Source organism: Sarcophilus harrisii, chromosome 3 (assembly GCF_902635505.1).
Source record: "Sarcophilus harrisii chromosome 3, mSarHar1.11, whole genome shotgun sequence".
NCBI classification, from domain to species: domain Eukaryota; kingdom Metazoa; phylum Chordata; class Mammalia; order Dasyuromorphia; family Dasyuridae; genus Sarcophilus; species Sarcophilus harrisii.
In genome coordinates this window covers 596,276,558-596,289,378 of record NC_045428.1, presented here as the reverse complement: position 1 = coordinate 596,289,378, position 12,821 = coordinate 596,276,558, and the positions used below count along the sequence as shown (strand labels likewise).

Genomic DNA, 12,821 nt, shown 5'->3' with positions numbered 1-12,821 from the left:
AGCGGGACAATGGCTCGCCAGGTCCCAGACTTCCCTGAGACTGATCATCTTCCTAAATCCAAATGGCTCAAGATGCCAAGATCTCAATCTGTGGGTCCAGGGTTTTGGCTCAAAGAGAAAAGGGGCGGGACTAGAACTTCCTGGGATGGGGTGGGGCGAGCAGATGCTCCGTTCGTGGGTTAGGTCGGGTGGCAGAGCCATAATTCTGGGGTGAGAACAGGCGAGGGCGGAGGCTGGGACCCGTCCGGAAGGAAAGGACTTTGGAGGAAGAATAGAAGACTAGAGTGGTCGAAAGACTGAAAGCCTGAGGATTCAGGGAAGGGGATTAGGGGGAAATGGGCTAAGGAACTGCTTTGGAGACTCTCCGAGCCCAGTGTGGACGTGATTGGGAGCTAAGGGCCAGTCTGGAGGGGCGAATCTGGCAGGGAGGCCCTGACTTAATGGATTGGGGACACGGGAGTGGAGGAAAGACGCGGAGGGTGGAAATCGGGAGCCGTGAGGGGACTGGGGAGCTAGAGGAGCATCTACAGGTCGGGTGGGCGGGAACAGAACGGCCGCGGAGGCAGGGATAGGCCGTTTGCAGGGGCAGGGCAGCGCTTGGGGAGGCTCTAGAACGCCAGGCTGAGGGGCTGGGGAGGAGGACGTGCTTTAGGGGAGGCTCCAGAACGCCTAGGTGCTCGGAATGGGAGGATGAGGGCTGGGAGGGCTGGGGCAGGCCCGAGACTAAGAAGCCAGCTCCCAGGAGACTTTGGGGAGGGTGCTCGTGAGCCCTGTCCTGAGACTCTTGAGAGAAGCCTGGGCGAAAAGTCGGACCTTTTTTTGCCAGTCTGGCGCATCCGTCCGTTCGAGGGAAGGGTCCGAGCGCATCCTGGGTCTCCGGTCCCGTGGCTGCTCCCGGGGACTCCACCCTCCCCGGGGTCCCGCCCGAGAGCACGTGCTCCCTCAACCCGAGAGGATGTGCTCCCTCCGCCCAGGCTCCGGGAGCGATTGGGAAAGATGGTGCCAGGAGGGGAAGCAAGGGCCCCTGGGGCGGGGCACGGCTCCCTTAGGCACAGACTCCGGCCGCGGGAGGCCTGAGGGCGAGGGGAAGGGAGGCCCGAGATCGAGGGGAAGAGAGGCCCGAGGTCTAGGGGAAGGGAGACCCGCAGACCTGGGGGGGCCGGGGGGAGGAGGGAGGGAGAAGGATCAGGGGAGCACCAAAGCGCGCGTTTAGGGGTAGGGCGCCGGGGGAGAAACAGAGCAGAGATAGGAGGAGAAAGGGGGTGACGTCGGGGGCGGGGAACGGGGACTGGCCGTCCTTCAGAGATTGAGAAAAAGCCCAGACGGTGCAGAGGGGCCAGTGCTGGGGGGACACGGCGCCGGGGCCGGGAGAAGGAATGGCCACAGACGGGAAGGGCGGACCCGAGGGAGGAACAGGGGAACGATGGAGAACCGCGGACGCGGGTGCCGACCACTGAACACTCCCTCTCTCCCCCCAAGCCAAGCCTCGAGGAAGGAACCCGGAGGAAGAGAAATTGAGAGGGGGGCACACGGGCCTTGGAGAGTCCCAGAGCTCGGCCTCTGTCCAGCTCGTCTCCGTGGACCAGACGCTGGGCAGGCAGGTCTAGGGGGAGCGCGGGCCGGGGCTGTTCGTTTATTGAGGGAGAAGGATCCCCCTTCCATCCCCGCCTCCCTCCCGCCCCACCCCCGCCGCGGGCTCAGTTAGCGTTGATGAACTTCTTAATCCACTGCGTATAGCGGCAGACACTGGAGTAGACGCCGGGCTTATCCTGTCTCCCACAGGGGTCTGCGCCCCAAGATGTGATGCCCTGGAGGACTCCCTCGCACACCAGCGGGCCCCCTGAGTCACCCTGAATGAGAGAGACAGAGGAGAGGAAACAGCCTGAGTCTCGGTGGCTGAGCACAAAGGAGCTCTGGGCCAGCGGAGGGGTATTGGGGGGCAGGAGGGCGCGAGAGACTCCATAAAATCCGTGGCTTCCTCCTAGATTCCAGCCTCGGCCCCCAACGGATGCTTAAAGGGATCTCTTTCACAGAAGATCCCTCTTTCTTCCAAGGAAGCCCAACAACTCCCCTCCCCGTCAATGTTGCTGTTCAGTCAATTCAATGGTCCCTGACTTTGTGATCCCATCTTATTTTGGTGTTTGTTTGTTTGTTTGTTTGTTTGTTTTGCAGATTCTGGAGTGGTTTGCCATTTCCTTCTCCAGCTCATTTGAGGAAACTGAGGCAAACAAGATCAAGTGACTTGCCCAGAGTCACCCAGTTAGTGTCCCAGGCCTGATTTGAGCTCATGAAGATGAAGCTTCCCGATTCCCAGGGCTCTGTTCACTTTGCCACCCACCTCACTGCCTTAGCCGGGGGAGAAAACACTGCCCTCCCTGGTTTATATCCGTCTAGCAGGATTTAACTTTCACTTGTCAAGCCCGGTCTTAATTTCTGGAACACTGGCCCGGTCCCCGCCAATTAGGAAGAGGATATTCCCGACTCCCCTCCTCCAATCCCAGGGAAGGGGGAGTGGCCACAACCCAAGGACCTAAATTCTAATTAGAAGAAATAATGACTCCCCAGTCCATTTATTGTAAAGACACTTCCCAAGCCCCCTCTGCATCTAGAAGACGTGGCCTTTAAACAAGATGGGGGGAAAGAGCTCCTGGCTTTCTCTTAAAACCCTTTTCTCACTCTTCACATTCTACTGGGGATACTCTAGGTACTAGGGGTACCTAGAAGGGACGGTAGAGATCATCTGGCCCTGTCCTCTTATTTTACAGATGAGGAAACTGAGGCTGAGAAAAGGACAGTGGCACCCAGATGGTGAGGACCAGAACCTGACTTTGGTCTGGCTTTGGGTGGAGGTCTGATTTAGTAGAAAGAAGTAGAGCTTTGGAATCTTGGGTTTAAAGCCTAGGTCCTACCATTAAGTTACAGTGATCAGGCCCCCTTCCTTAGCCCATTCCCACAGAGCATTGGGCCTGGAATCAGGAAGATCTGAGTTGAAATCCAGCCTCAGACACTTACTAACCATGTGACCCTAGATAAGTCATTAAGCCTGTGTGCCTCATTTTCCTCATCTGTAAAATGAGCTACAGAAGGAAATGGCAAACCCTTCCAGTATCATTGCCAAGGAATCCCCAATGAAAAAAGGAAAAGTCAGACAAGAGTGAAAAATGACTAAACAAACAACATCCTACCCAAAAAAAAAGATGTGATTTCCAAAGTCCTTTCCAGTGGCAAGATCCTCTAGTTATAGAACAGTGGGTATAGCACTGATGTAGAGACAAAATCCCTGAGTTTAAATCCTGTGGTCGTTCACTTACTACTTATATGATGCGGGAAAATCACTTTAGCTCTCTGAGCCTCAGTTTCTTGATCTGTACAATGAGGAGGCTGGCCAAAGGGTTTGTATGAATCCAATCAAGGACTCCTGCCACTGACCCATGGTACTTGCTATGCTTCTCTGCTTCCTCATGTCCCCGCATCCAACCCCAATCACGGCATCCCCACAACCAACTCCTTCCCTGGGAGCCCTGACCTGACAGGTGTCCGCACCGGTGTTGCTTCCTGCACACACCATGCCATCTGAAATCTTCTCTGGGTACGCCTTCTCACATCGCCTCTGGGACCAGATGTACACATCTGCACAGTGTAGGATGTCAGGAAAGGTTTCTGGGGATGAGGTGAGGGAGAAAAGGTTGATTAGTGATGGAAAACTCACAAACATAACTGCAACACCTGAAAGATTTGCCATTGGAGACTTCATTGCTCTTGTAAAGTGCAGTTCTTCAGGCAACTAGCTTGATGGATAAAGACAAGCCTACTCTCATCCTTCTAAGTTCCTTATCTTTGGGAGTAAGGGGAGATGGAAGAAATGAATAAATCTAAGTTTTAAAAGGCTCAAATTTGTGAATGAATAATATGAGATAAAAGCACTTACAAGGAAAGAAAATAAAAGCATACCAGGATTTGCTCCAAAATTTTTCAATGCATTTTCATAAATTCAATGAGAGATTTCCCAGTTTGGCAAATGTGGAGTTAAGATCGATTCAGGAAGAAGGAAAAAATAATAAACATAAAATCCAACATTCTAAAACATTTGGTGGAAAATCCTACTAAAATGGTTGATTTTCTCAAGAGGAATAAAGTGCAGGTGAAAGGTCAAAATTCAGAGGGAAAGGTGGAAAAATTAAAAAAAAAAAAGGGGGGGTTTTAAAAGCACAATTTGAATGAGACTTGAGGTCTCTAAATGAAAATAATAGGGTCAAAGAGCAGATTCCAGTGATAGAACTAGAATATTGTTGTTCCCTCCAAAATACGGTAAATAAATGGGAGTTGGGGGGATCATTTCCTGAATAGAAGCTTCTTCCATTTGTGGTAGAACTTCTGGTCTAGACACTTTACCCAGATGCCCTTCTTTTTTTATATGGCAAACAAAATTGTTCTCTCATCTTCCCATTTCAATTTCTCTATCCAGTGAAGTGAATGCTGAGCTTTACCTAGAATATTCTAAAATTGAATCTTTGGAAGAGTCTTCTGATCTACAGATACTCCAGCTCTGCTTTTCTTGTCTCTTTCTACTTCCATTACTACTTCTGTCTCCACTTTGTGTATATTAGCTTTCTCTAACCCCACAGTTGTTCTCCCCTGTTGTCTTTTCTTTCCCCTCTTCTCTTCCTTTTCTCCCTCCATCTCCTCTCCACCCTTCATTTCTCCTTTTCCTTCTTACCCTTCCCTTCCCTCTTTTCCCTTTTCCTCACTCTTCCTCTCTTCCCTTCTTTTCCTCTCTCTTCTTCTCCCCTCACATTGCCTCCACTCCTTTCCTCTCCCTTCCCTTGCAAGTCCTCTCCCTGCCCTCCCTGTTTATTTTCTTTTCCAGGTTAAACATTCTTGCTTCAGCCATTCCCTTTGTGACTTGCTTCCCTTTCCTGGTTGCCTTCTTCTGGACCTGCTCCAGAATTTCCATCCTAAAACATGTCTCCCTAGAACAGCACATGCTACAAGGGAGTGACCAGAGAAGAGTAAAGAGGGGGTTTCTCCCCCCCAACCCGGCAGATACTTTGCTCCTCTTTGGGCATCCTCAGATCCAATTAATCTTTTGTACTATGTCACATTATTGATTCTCGTTGGACTTAGTTAAGTAGACACCAGTATTCATCACATAAAATGAGGTCTCCCTAAGCCTTCCCTACCGGGCTCACCAAATTTGCAGATAACAGAAAGTTGGGAAGGACGTCTGAAACATCGGATGATACCCTCAGGCTGTCAAAAATCTTTATTAGCCAGGAAATGGTGCTGAATACTGCTGCTATTACTACTTGTACTACAACTTCTCATCCATCTAACGACAATCACTGCTGCCTACTACTAGCAAATGCTACCTATTATTTACTACTACTAAAATTATTACTACACCACCATTACCTTTACTTCTACTGCTACCAACCACCACCACCACTATTAAAATAATTACTACCTTCACCATTGTCCCTACTACTATCTTACCCAACTACTACCACCATCACCACCACCACTATCACCACCCCTAATACTACTAATGACTCCTGCTACTTGTCACTAATAATCATTACCAATTATTCCCTACTACTGCTACTACTACTGTTGCTACTACTACTATTGCTGTTGCTACTATTAAGGCAGCTAGGTGGCACAATGGATAAAGCACTGGAAATGGAATCGAGCAGAACTGAATTAAATTCTGATCTCAGGCATTTGCTAACTGTGTGAACCTGGGCAAGTCACTTTATTCTGTTTTCTTCAATTTCTTCCATTGTAAAATGAAAATAATACTAGCACTACCCCCACAGGATTGTTTTAAGAATCGAATAATTGTAAAGTATTTAGTACATTACTCTGGCATATAGTGGGTGCTATGTAATTCTTAGTATTATTATTAATATTACAAATCATCGTCATAAGCATATAAGGTTTATAAAACACTTTACAATATTATCTACTTTTAATTTTCACAACAACCCTAGAGAAATTTATGTTATAATTATCTCCATTATTATGGGTCAGGAAACTGAAGCAACTTGTTCAGGGACACAGAGAAAAAATATCTGAGGTCATATTTGAACTCAGATCTTCCTGACTCCAAGTCTGGTGCCCTACCTATTGTATTCTTTATAAAGAAATTATAAAAAAGATGAAGGTTACTGTAATTAAATATAAAGCCTTGGGGTCCAAAAAAGCCAATGTTGCCTAAATAAGGAGGGGAAGTCATGATGAGACAACAATTTAAATTTAGAAAAAACCCAAGGGGGAGAGATTAATTCATTACAAAATCAATATGACAGCCAAAAAGGTCCCATTAATTCTGGCTTCCAGGCATAGGAAATGCCAGAACACATCTAGTGTTCCGTTCTGAGCATCACATTTTAGGAAGACATTGATATGGTAGAGGACAAAAAAAAAAAAGTTGGAACAGAGAACAGGTTTGTTTGGCTTGTTTTATCAAGAGATACAAAAAGATAGACTCAAATTCTATGTCCGGAAAAATTTCCCAACAATTAGCGCTGCCCTAGAGTAAGATGGGAAGTCTCAAAAGGACTTGAGGTCTTCCAAGAGAGACTGAACAAGCAATAGCTTAATCAAAGGTTAATAAGAGGCAATAATAATAAGCTCCAGTAGTAGTAGCAACAGCAACGGTGACAGTAGTAATAGCAATAGAAAATAGTTGATAACAATTGTTAGTAGTAAGTAATGGAGTAGTTGTTAGTAATATTGGGAGGGGGAAGTAATGATGAGGGTCATAGGAAAAGTAATAAGTAGTATTTGTAAATAGTAGATAGTAGTAGTAGTAGTAGTAGAGGCAATGGTGGGGTTAAATAATGGTGGTAGTAATAATAGTAATAGTAATAAATAATCAGTCGCAGTTGTTAGTAGTACAATATGGCTGCCGCTGAAAGTTCTTCTCACTTTAAAAATCTCTGGTTCTCTCAGTGATTTGTTTTGTGTGGTTGCTGTTTGTGCATGTGTGCCTATATGGGTGGATGTGGGTGTGGATGTTTAACTGAATCCAAGACTTGATTGTTGTTGTGGTTGGTTAGTTAATTAATTGTATTAGATTTTTCTTGACCCTGTTTGGGATTTTCTTGGCAGAGATAGTGAAGTGGTTTGTCATTTTCTTCTCCGGCTTATTTTATTAGATGAGGAATTGAGGCAAATGGGGTTAAGTGACTTGCCTAGGGTCACATAGCTAGGTTGGATTAAGATTTGACACTTATCCCTATAAAATTTCACTTTATAAGTTCCAGTCCATCATTTCAGCTTAGTGAGAGATTTTTGAATTCTAAACCATGACCCTATTTGTCATAAAGCTACCTTCCACTACCAATTCTATTATACTTATTTTTTCATTGGTTTGAAAAGTTGAAGCTCTTCTTGACTTATTCTACTGCTATTCTACAGGAGTCAATTCAAGTCTCATTTGCTTCAGTTTACAAGACAGTATAACACCAATAACAATAATAGCTAAAATAGAGAGAGAGCATTAATATTTCCAAAACACTTTGAAAATATTATTGCATTTGATCCTCACAAAAACTCTGGGTAGTAGGTACTACTTATTATCCCATTTTACAGATGATAAAACTGAGACAAACCGTGAAGGGACTTGTCCAGATTTCTACAGCTAGTGAGTGGAAATTGTCATTTTTGTGTCTGTATTCCCAATATCTCACACAGTACCTGACACAGGTAGATACTCACATAGTATCTACCTGAATTAAATGAAATAAATTATTTAATATATAATATTACATATAACATAAAATATATAATATAGATATATAATATAAAAATAAACATATAATATTATTATATTTATATGCAATATAATATAGATTATAGATAAATACAATAATTAATTTAATTAATTACTTAATTAAAGTCAACAGATGTGATTTGTAATCTAATTCTGTCACCTGCTGACTGTTTGGAAAGTCACTCTGTGAACTTCAGTTTCCTCAGCTATAAAATAAAATAATACATTGCCTACATTCCAAAATTGTCAAGAAGATCAAACTGGATCACAAGGATCAAGTAAGTAAGATATCAACATGACAAATATTTTCTCAGGACAATTAATTCTTCCTTCCTGACCCATCCTTTCTATGAGTTTAGTCTTAGACACTTGCCCAGAATTTAGAAAGGGTGACTGATTTTCTCAGGGTCACACAGCTGGTAAGTGGTAGAGCTAGGGTGTGAACTTAGCCCTCTATTATTCATCTGCAAAATGGGGACATACTAGAGAAGGAAATGGCAAATCCACACCCGTAGTTTTCCAAAAGTGCTCTGTGTGTTCACACAGTCAAATGTGACTCTGAATTCTCCTTAACAACAACAACAACAACAACAAGCGTTCCTCAAGTCCATACCTGTGATTTCATTCTTATAAAGAAATACTAGTGTAGAAACAGTGCAGAAATGCAGAGCAACAGCTCAAGTATAACTAAGCATCACAGAGACCCTGGAATAGGATGTGAAGGTGACCTGTTGATAGACTCAAGGTATTTGTCAGAGATGGGATTTGAACCCCAAGAAGCTCTGTCCATCTTCAAGGCTGGACATCTCCTAAGTACAACACTCTTCCAGATGTGTTAGCCTTGATGCTTCATGAGACTCTGAGGTCTTTTTCCCAAAGTACCTAAGAGAAGGAGGGCAGGAGGGAGAGAAGGAAGGAAGGAAGGAAGGAAGGAAGGAAGGAAGGAAGGAAGGAAGGAAGGAAGGAAGGAAGGAAAGAAGGAAGGAAGGGAGAAAAAGACAAAAGGGAGAGGGAGGAAAAAGGAGGAAAGGATAAAAAAGGAAGGAAGGAAGGAGAAAAGAGAAGAAAAGAGAATCTCTGATTTATTTATCTTTTCTTTTATGATCTTGAGGAAGTCATTTCCTTCCCTTAGTCTTAATTTCCTAATATGTAAATAATAGGTAAATATGGACTAAAATGACAATTCTCAAACTTTTTCATGTCAGGATACCTGCAGACTCTTAAAAGTCATTAAAGCTTCACCCTCCATGAGCTTTTGCACATGTGAGTTAGAGCTATATTAACCATATTAGAAATTAAGCTATTTTAGTAGTATTATGCCGGGAACACACTTCCAAACTATCTTTCCTATTCTGCTGTTCTCTGTTCCAAAGGTTTGTCATCAATATTCTAAGAGCTCTGTGAGCTCTGATTTTCTGACTTTAGTCTACATAGCCCAGCTTCCTAATATGTTCACAACCCATAAAAGAGGCATCATTACTGCATTAGGGGGTCATGAAATTATGATTTCTCATCAGTAAATAGCGGATTTGTATACTTATTTTCTATACCTTTATATCTAGAGTCACACAAAAATTTCTTGGGTGCGAGTAGAAAAGTTGTAAGAAGCCCTGGGATACGGCATCTTTCATTTTCAATGTTCTATTTACCAAAGACCCTCTCAAGTGGAACATTCTATGTTCTTTAGACTAAAATACCTGAGAATCTGGAACCTTTTAGCCAGTGTTCCCATCGTTCTTCCCGAGCTTTGTCCCAGCAGCACCACAGAGAACTCTGGGTGATTTGGTTCCTCGACTTTAGATGAAACATTTCCCCCTGGGGAGCCTCCATTTCCCAATTTGTAAAATGTAAAAACTGTAAAGGCTTGTTTTCAGCTCTAATTCTTATCCCATCATCCCTCCTCCTGGAGAATTACCTCGAGGGCTGGTGGTGGTACCCCAACCCGACACCGTGCATTTCTGGTCAGGCTGAGGGCAGTGGGAGGGAAGTCCAATGGGTTTCACATTGTCATTCACTTTGATTGGTTTCTGAAGTTTGAGCAGCATCAAGTCGTGGTTGTTGCTTTTGGATGAGTTGTGACAAGGATGTGGGATTGATCGAACTACCTTGACCTCTTGCTCGGATCCTTCTGGGTTCTGCAGGCTATGGTCTCCCAGGCGAACTGTGTACCTCCTGGTAGGTATGGGGAGAGGTTGTATGAGCCAGGTATCGATGCTCCCAGGAGCCACCCTTCAGGGACCATTCCCTGCCCACTTGGGAAACTAGTGCCTCTATTCTGCTCCCATCAGAAATCCAGGTATCCCGATCTCTTGTCTCAAGCCCTGTCAGAAATCCAGATAAGTGAGCCAGTCTCCCTCAGAGGCCCGGGAATCCCTGCCTTCAGACCCCACCCCCTAAGGATCAAGAGATTTTGTTGCTCAGCCTCTAATCCTCTAGAGAGACACTCCTGCCTCTTGGTTCCCACTGCCTCCCCAGCTTCTGCCTCTCACAGGACCTGAATCACTGGGCACTTAGCCACTACCATCCCAGAAACCTATTGTGACTATAAATCTAACCCATGCCCCACGGACCCCTATAATTGTGATTCCAGCTGCTGGCCCCCCAGGGATTCAAGCCTCTCAATCCCAGGTCACCCCTTCCAGTAGGTCATTCCCTCAGCAGCATGAGGAACAAAGTCATTCCCAAGTACAGAGACACAGAGCACATAAGTCTGTCCTCGGGAGTGCCCGTGTTCCCTAGTGAGGTAGCCACTCATTAAAAGACAAAGCCAGCTGTGTTTCCATAGCCTCCAGTGGAGTCCCGGGCTCTTCCTTCCCCATTACTTCAGTGAAGTATTTAATCCAGGAAGATTAGCAGAGGATCTTTTTATGAGCCTACCAATCCCCATGCCTTGAGGCATCCGTGTGGACACTTGGTCCCTAGTATCAGACCCCTCAAAGATCAAGCTTCTGTTCCCATGTCCCAAGACCCCCTCCCCTTCAATAAAGGGATCTGTCACTGAGGGACAGTGAGCTAGAGACCATTTATCCGGGAATTTCTCCCAGTCTCTCCCCCCTCCTTAAACCCAGGTATTCTCCTCCAGGACCTTCTCCCTATGGGACCCACGCCTCAGGCTCACTCACGGTTTCTGACAGTGGGCCGCTGTGAGTATCCACTGAGGGGCCACCAGGACCCCCCCACAGAGGAGCTTTACACCCTGGAACAAGCCTGCTTGCCAGGGCTGGGAATGAGGGTTACAGGGCTCTGCCCCCAGCACCCTGGAGTCCTCGGCCATGAAAGAACCTGAAGTAGCAAGGGAGAAGGAGGTGGTTACCAAGCTGCCCTGCAGGAAGGCAGAGGGGGGTAAGGATATAGGCAGAGATTGCTTCCTGTGCCTCCCCCACAAGACTACACTTGCACCGTCCCTTCTCTTACATCCCACCCCAAGACTGATCCACTCACACCCTTGTGTGGGCTCTCAGAAATCCCCCCAACCCCCTGTGTCTCCCCAGGCGTTCACACGTTCTCATGGGCTCGCCCAAAGGCTCCCTGAGCTTCTCCCCAGTCCCCCAGATGCTCCCAAACGGCTCCGGGTCCCACAAGCTCTCCCACGGTTTCCGCCCCCCCCCAGGGTTCACATATATTCCTGCCCCATCCCACATCGCCTCAGAAGCACAGGGAATGTCTCCCCCAGGCTAGACTCTGCCTCCCCCCCCCCCCATCTCTCACCTGTACAGACCGTCAGGAGCAATGGGAAGAAGGGCCAGCATTTCCAGGGGTGGGAGCAGGAGCCTGAAGAGTGTCCCATGGCAAGACCTGCTGGGTTGGAGGGGGGGCTTTCAGGTAAAGTCTAAGCCTGGGGGGAAAGGGGGAGGGGCGGGACAGGGGCGAAGCTCCAGACATCTAGCCTGGATGGGAGATGGGAGAGGGGGTGACAGAAGGGCTATGAGCAGGAGAAGCAGCGTGACTGGGTCCCTGGCGGAATAGGAGGCAACCTGCCCCGTGGGGACGGGGGTTTGGTAACCGAGGGCCGAGATGTCTGGTCCCCGACGTTGGCCGGGAGTGAAGGATGCCGGGTCCCTGTTAGCAGGTCTTCCCCTGAGGCCCCGAAGGGAGAGCCGGGAGCCCTGCAGTCTTGGTTTGCTCACCTGAGGGACTCCTCCGGGGGGAGTTCTGGGCTCCGGCTGCTTCCCCCCTTGGGCTTCCGAGGATGCTTCGGGCGCCTTGGTCCCGAGATCACCGACTCCTTGGGACCGAGCCTTTTAAGGAGGCGGACCCAGGCCGCCCTGCCCCTCCTCGCCCCGCCCGCCTCTTCCTGGCAGACCTCAGCCCCGCGAGGAATCGGCCCGGGAGCTCGTGTCTCACCCGCGTCCGAGGCCCCGGGGATCAGGACGCCTGGGTCCCTCGGAGGGCCGGGGCCGGAGCCGCTCCCTCCATCCCTGACGGAGGCGGAAAGTGCGCGATCTGCCCCCCGGCGCCGAGGAAGGAGCGCCCGCCGCAGTCAGAATAGGAAGCGGGGGAGGAGGAGGAGAGGGCCCGGCGACCTACGTCCAGGAGGGGCGGGTGGAGCTATCCGGGGCGGCTGGTTTGGGAGGCGCCGTGACCCGGTTTCCCCTTCCACTCCCGCCGAGGCAGCGACTGGGCGGAGCAGGTCCTGGCCATCTCGCGACGGGACTCCAGAGCTGGAGGACAGCAGCTCCCCCAAAGCGCTTGGAGATCCACGGTCCTCACCGGCGGCGCCAGCTCCTTCCCCGCCCCCAGCCCCCAGCCCGCTCCCTACTCGTGTTCCGCGGAGGAGGTGATCGAGGTTCCCCGGGCAGAGTGACTCCAGGTCACCCAAACTGTCTGGGACGGAGCCAGGCTGCGCGGCGCCCAGTTCGGGGGGTTTCCCCAACACGCCCGCTGCCTCTGAGCCAAATCCAGCAATAGGCAGAGAGGGGGCGGAAATCTCTCGTTTATGCAGCCACTTTGGCTTAACCCAGAGTGCTTAGAGATCACTGAGTCCTGGGGTCGGACGGTAGGTAAGTGGACAGATTTCAAGGCTTCCGTGGACTTGGATGGGGGG

At 48.2% G+C, this 12,821-nt stretch overlaps 1 protein-coding gene across 2 annotated transcripts; it reads right to left on the bottom strand.

The window, feature by feature from the left end:
• Nucleotides 1-1,539: 1,539 nt before the first annotated feature.
• Nucleotides 1,540-12,497, bottom strand: KLK8 (kallikrein related peptidase 8). 2 transcript variants are annotated; one of them, XM_031963306.1, is made up of 6 exons: nucleotides 11,905-12,497; nucleotides 11,486-11,575; nucleotides 10,900-11,059; nucleotides 9,693-9,949; nucleotides 3,527-3,660; nucleotides 1,540-1,850 (listed from the first exon to the last, which is right to left on the bottom strand). In XM_031963306.1, the coding sequence occupies exons 2-6, from the start codon at nucleotides 11,562-11,564 to the stop codon at nucleotides 1,698-1,700; spliced, it is 783 nt and encodes a 260-aa protein (XP_031819166.1). In that variant the 5' UTR covers nucleotides 11,565-11,575; nucleotides 11,905-12,497; the 3' UTR covers nucleotides 1,540-1,697. The 2 variants fall into 2 exon arrangements, with proteins under 2 accessions (XP_031819166.1, XP_031819165.1); XM_031963305.1 differs by having other exon boundaries at nucleotides 11,486-11,572; nucleotides 11,905-12,495.
• Nucleotides 12,498-12,821: the final 324 nt, after the last annotated feature.

What these genes read in the sequence shown, in the direction of transcription:
- KLK8 (XM_031963306.1), bottom strand. Translation starts at nt 11,564, where the DNA reads ATGGGACACTCTTCAGGCTCCTGCTCCCACCCCTGGAAATGCTGGCCC. An exon ending in TACCACCACCAGCCCTCGAG is followed by an intron (nt 3,661 to 9,692) that starts GTAATTCTCCAG and finishes CCTCATCCCCAG; the next exon opens with AAACCTTTCCTGACATCCTA. An exon ending in CCGGTGCGGACACCTGTCAG is followed by an intron (nt 1,851 to 3,526) that starts GTCAGGGCTCCC and finishes TCTCTCATTCAG; the next exon opens with GGTGACTCAGGGGGCCCGCT.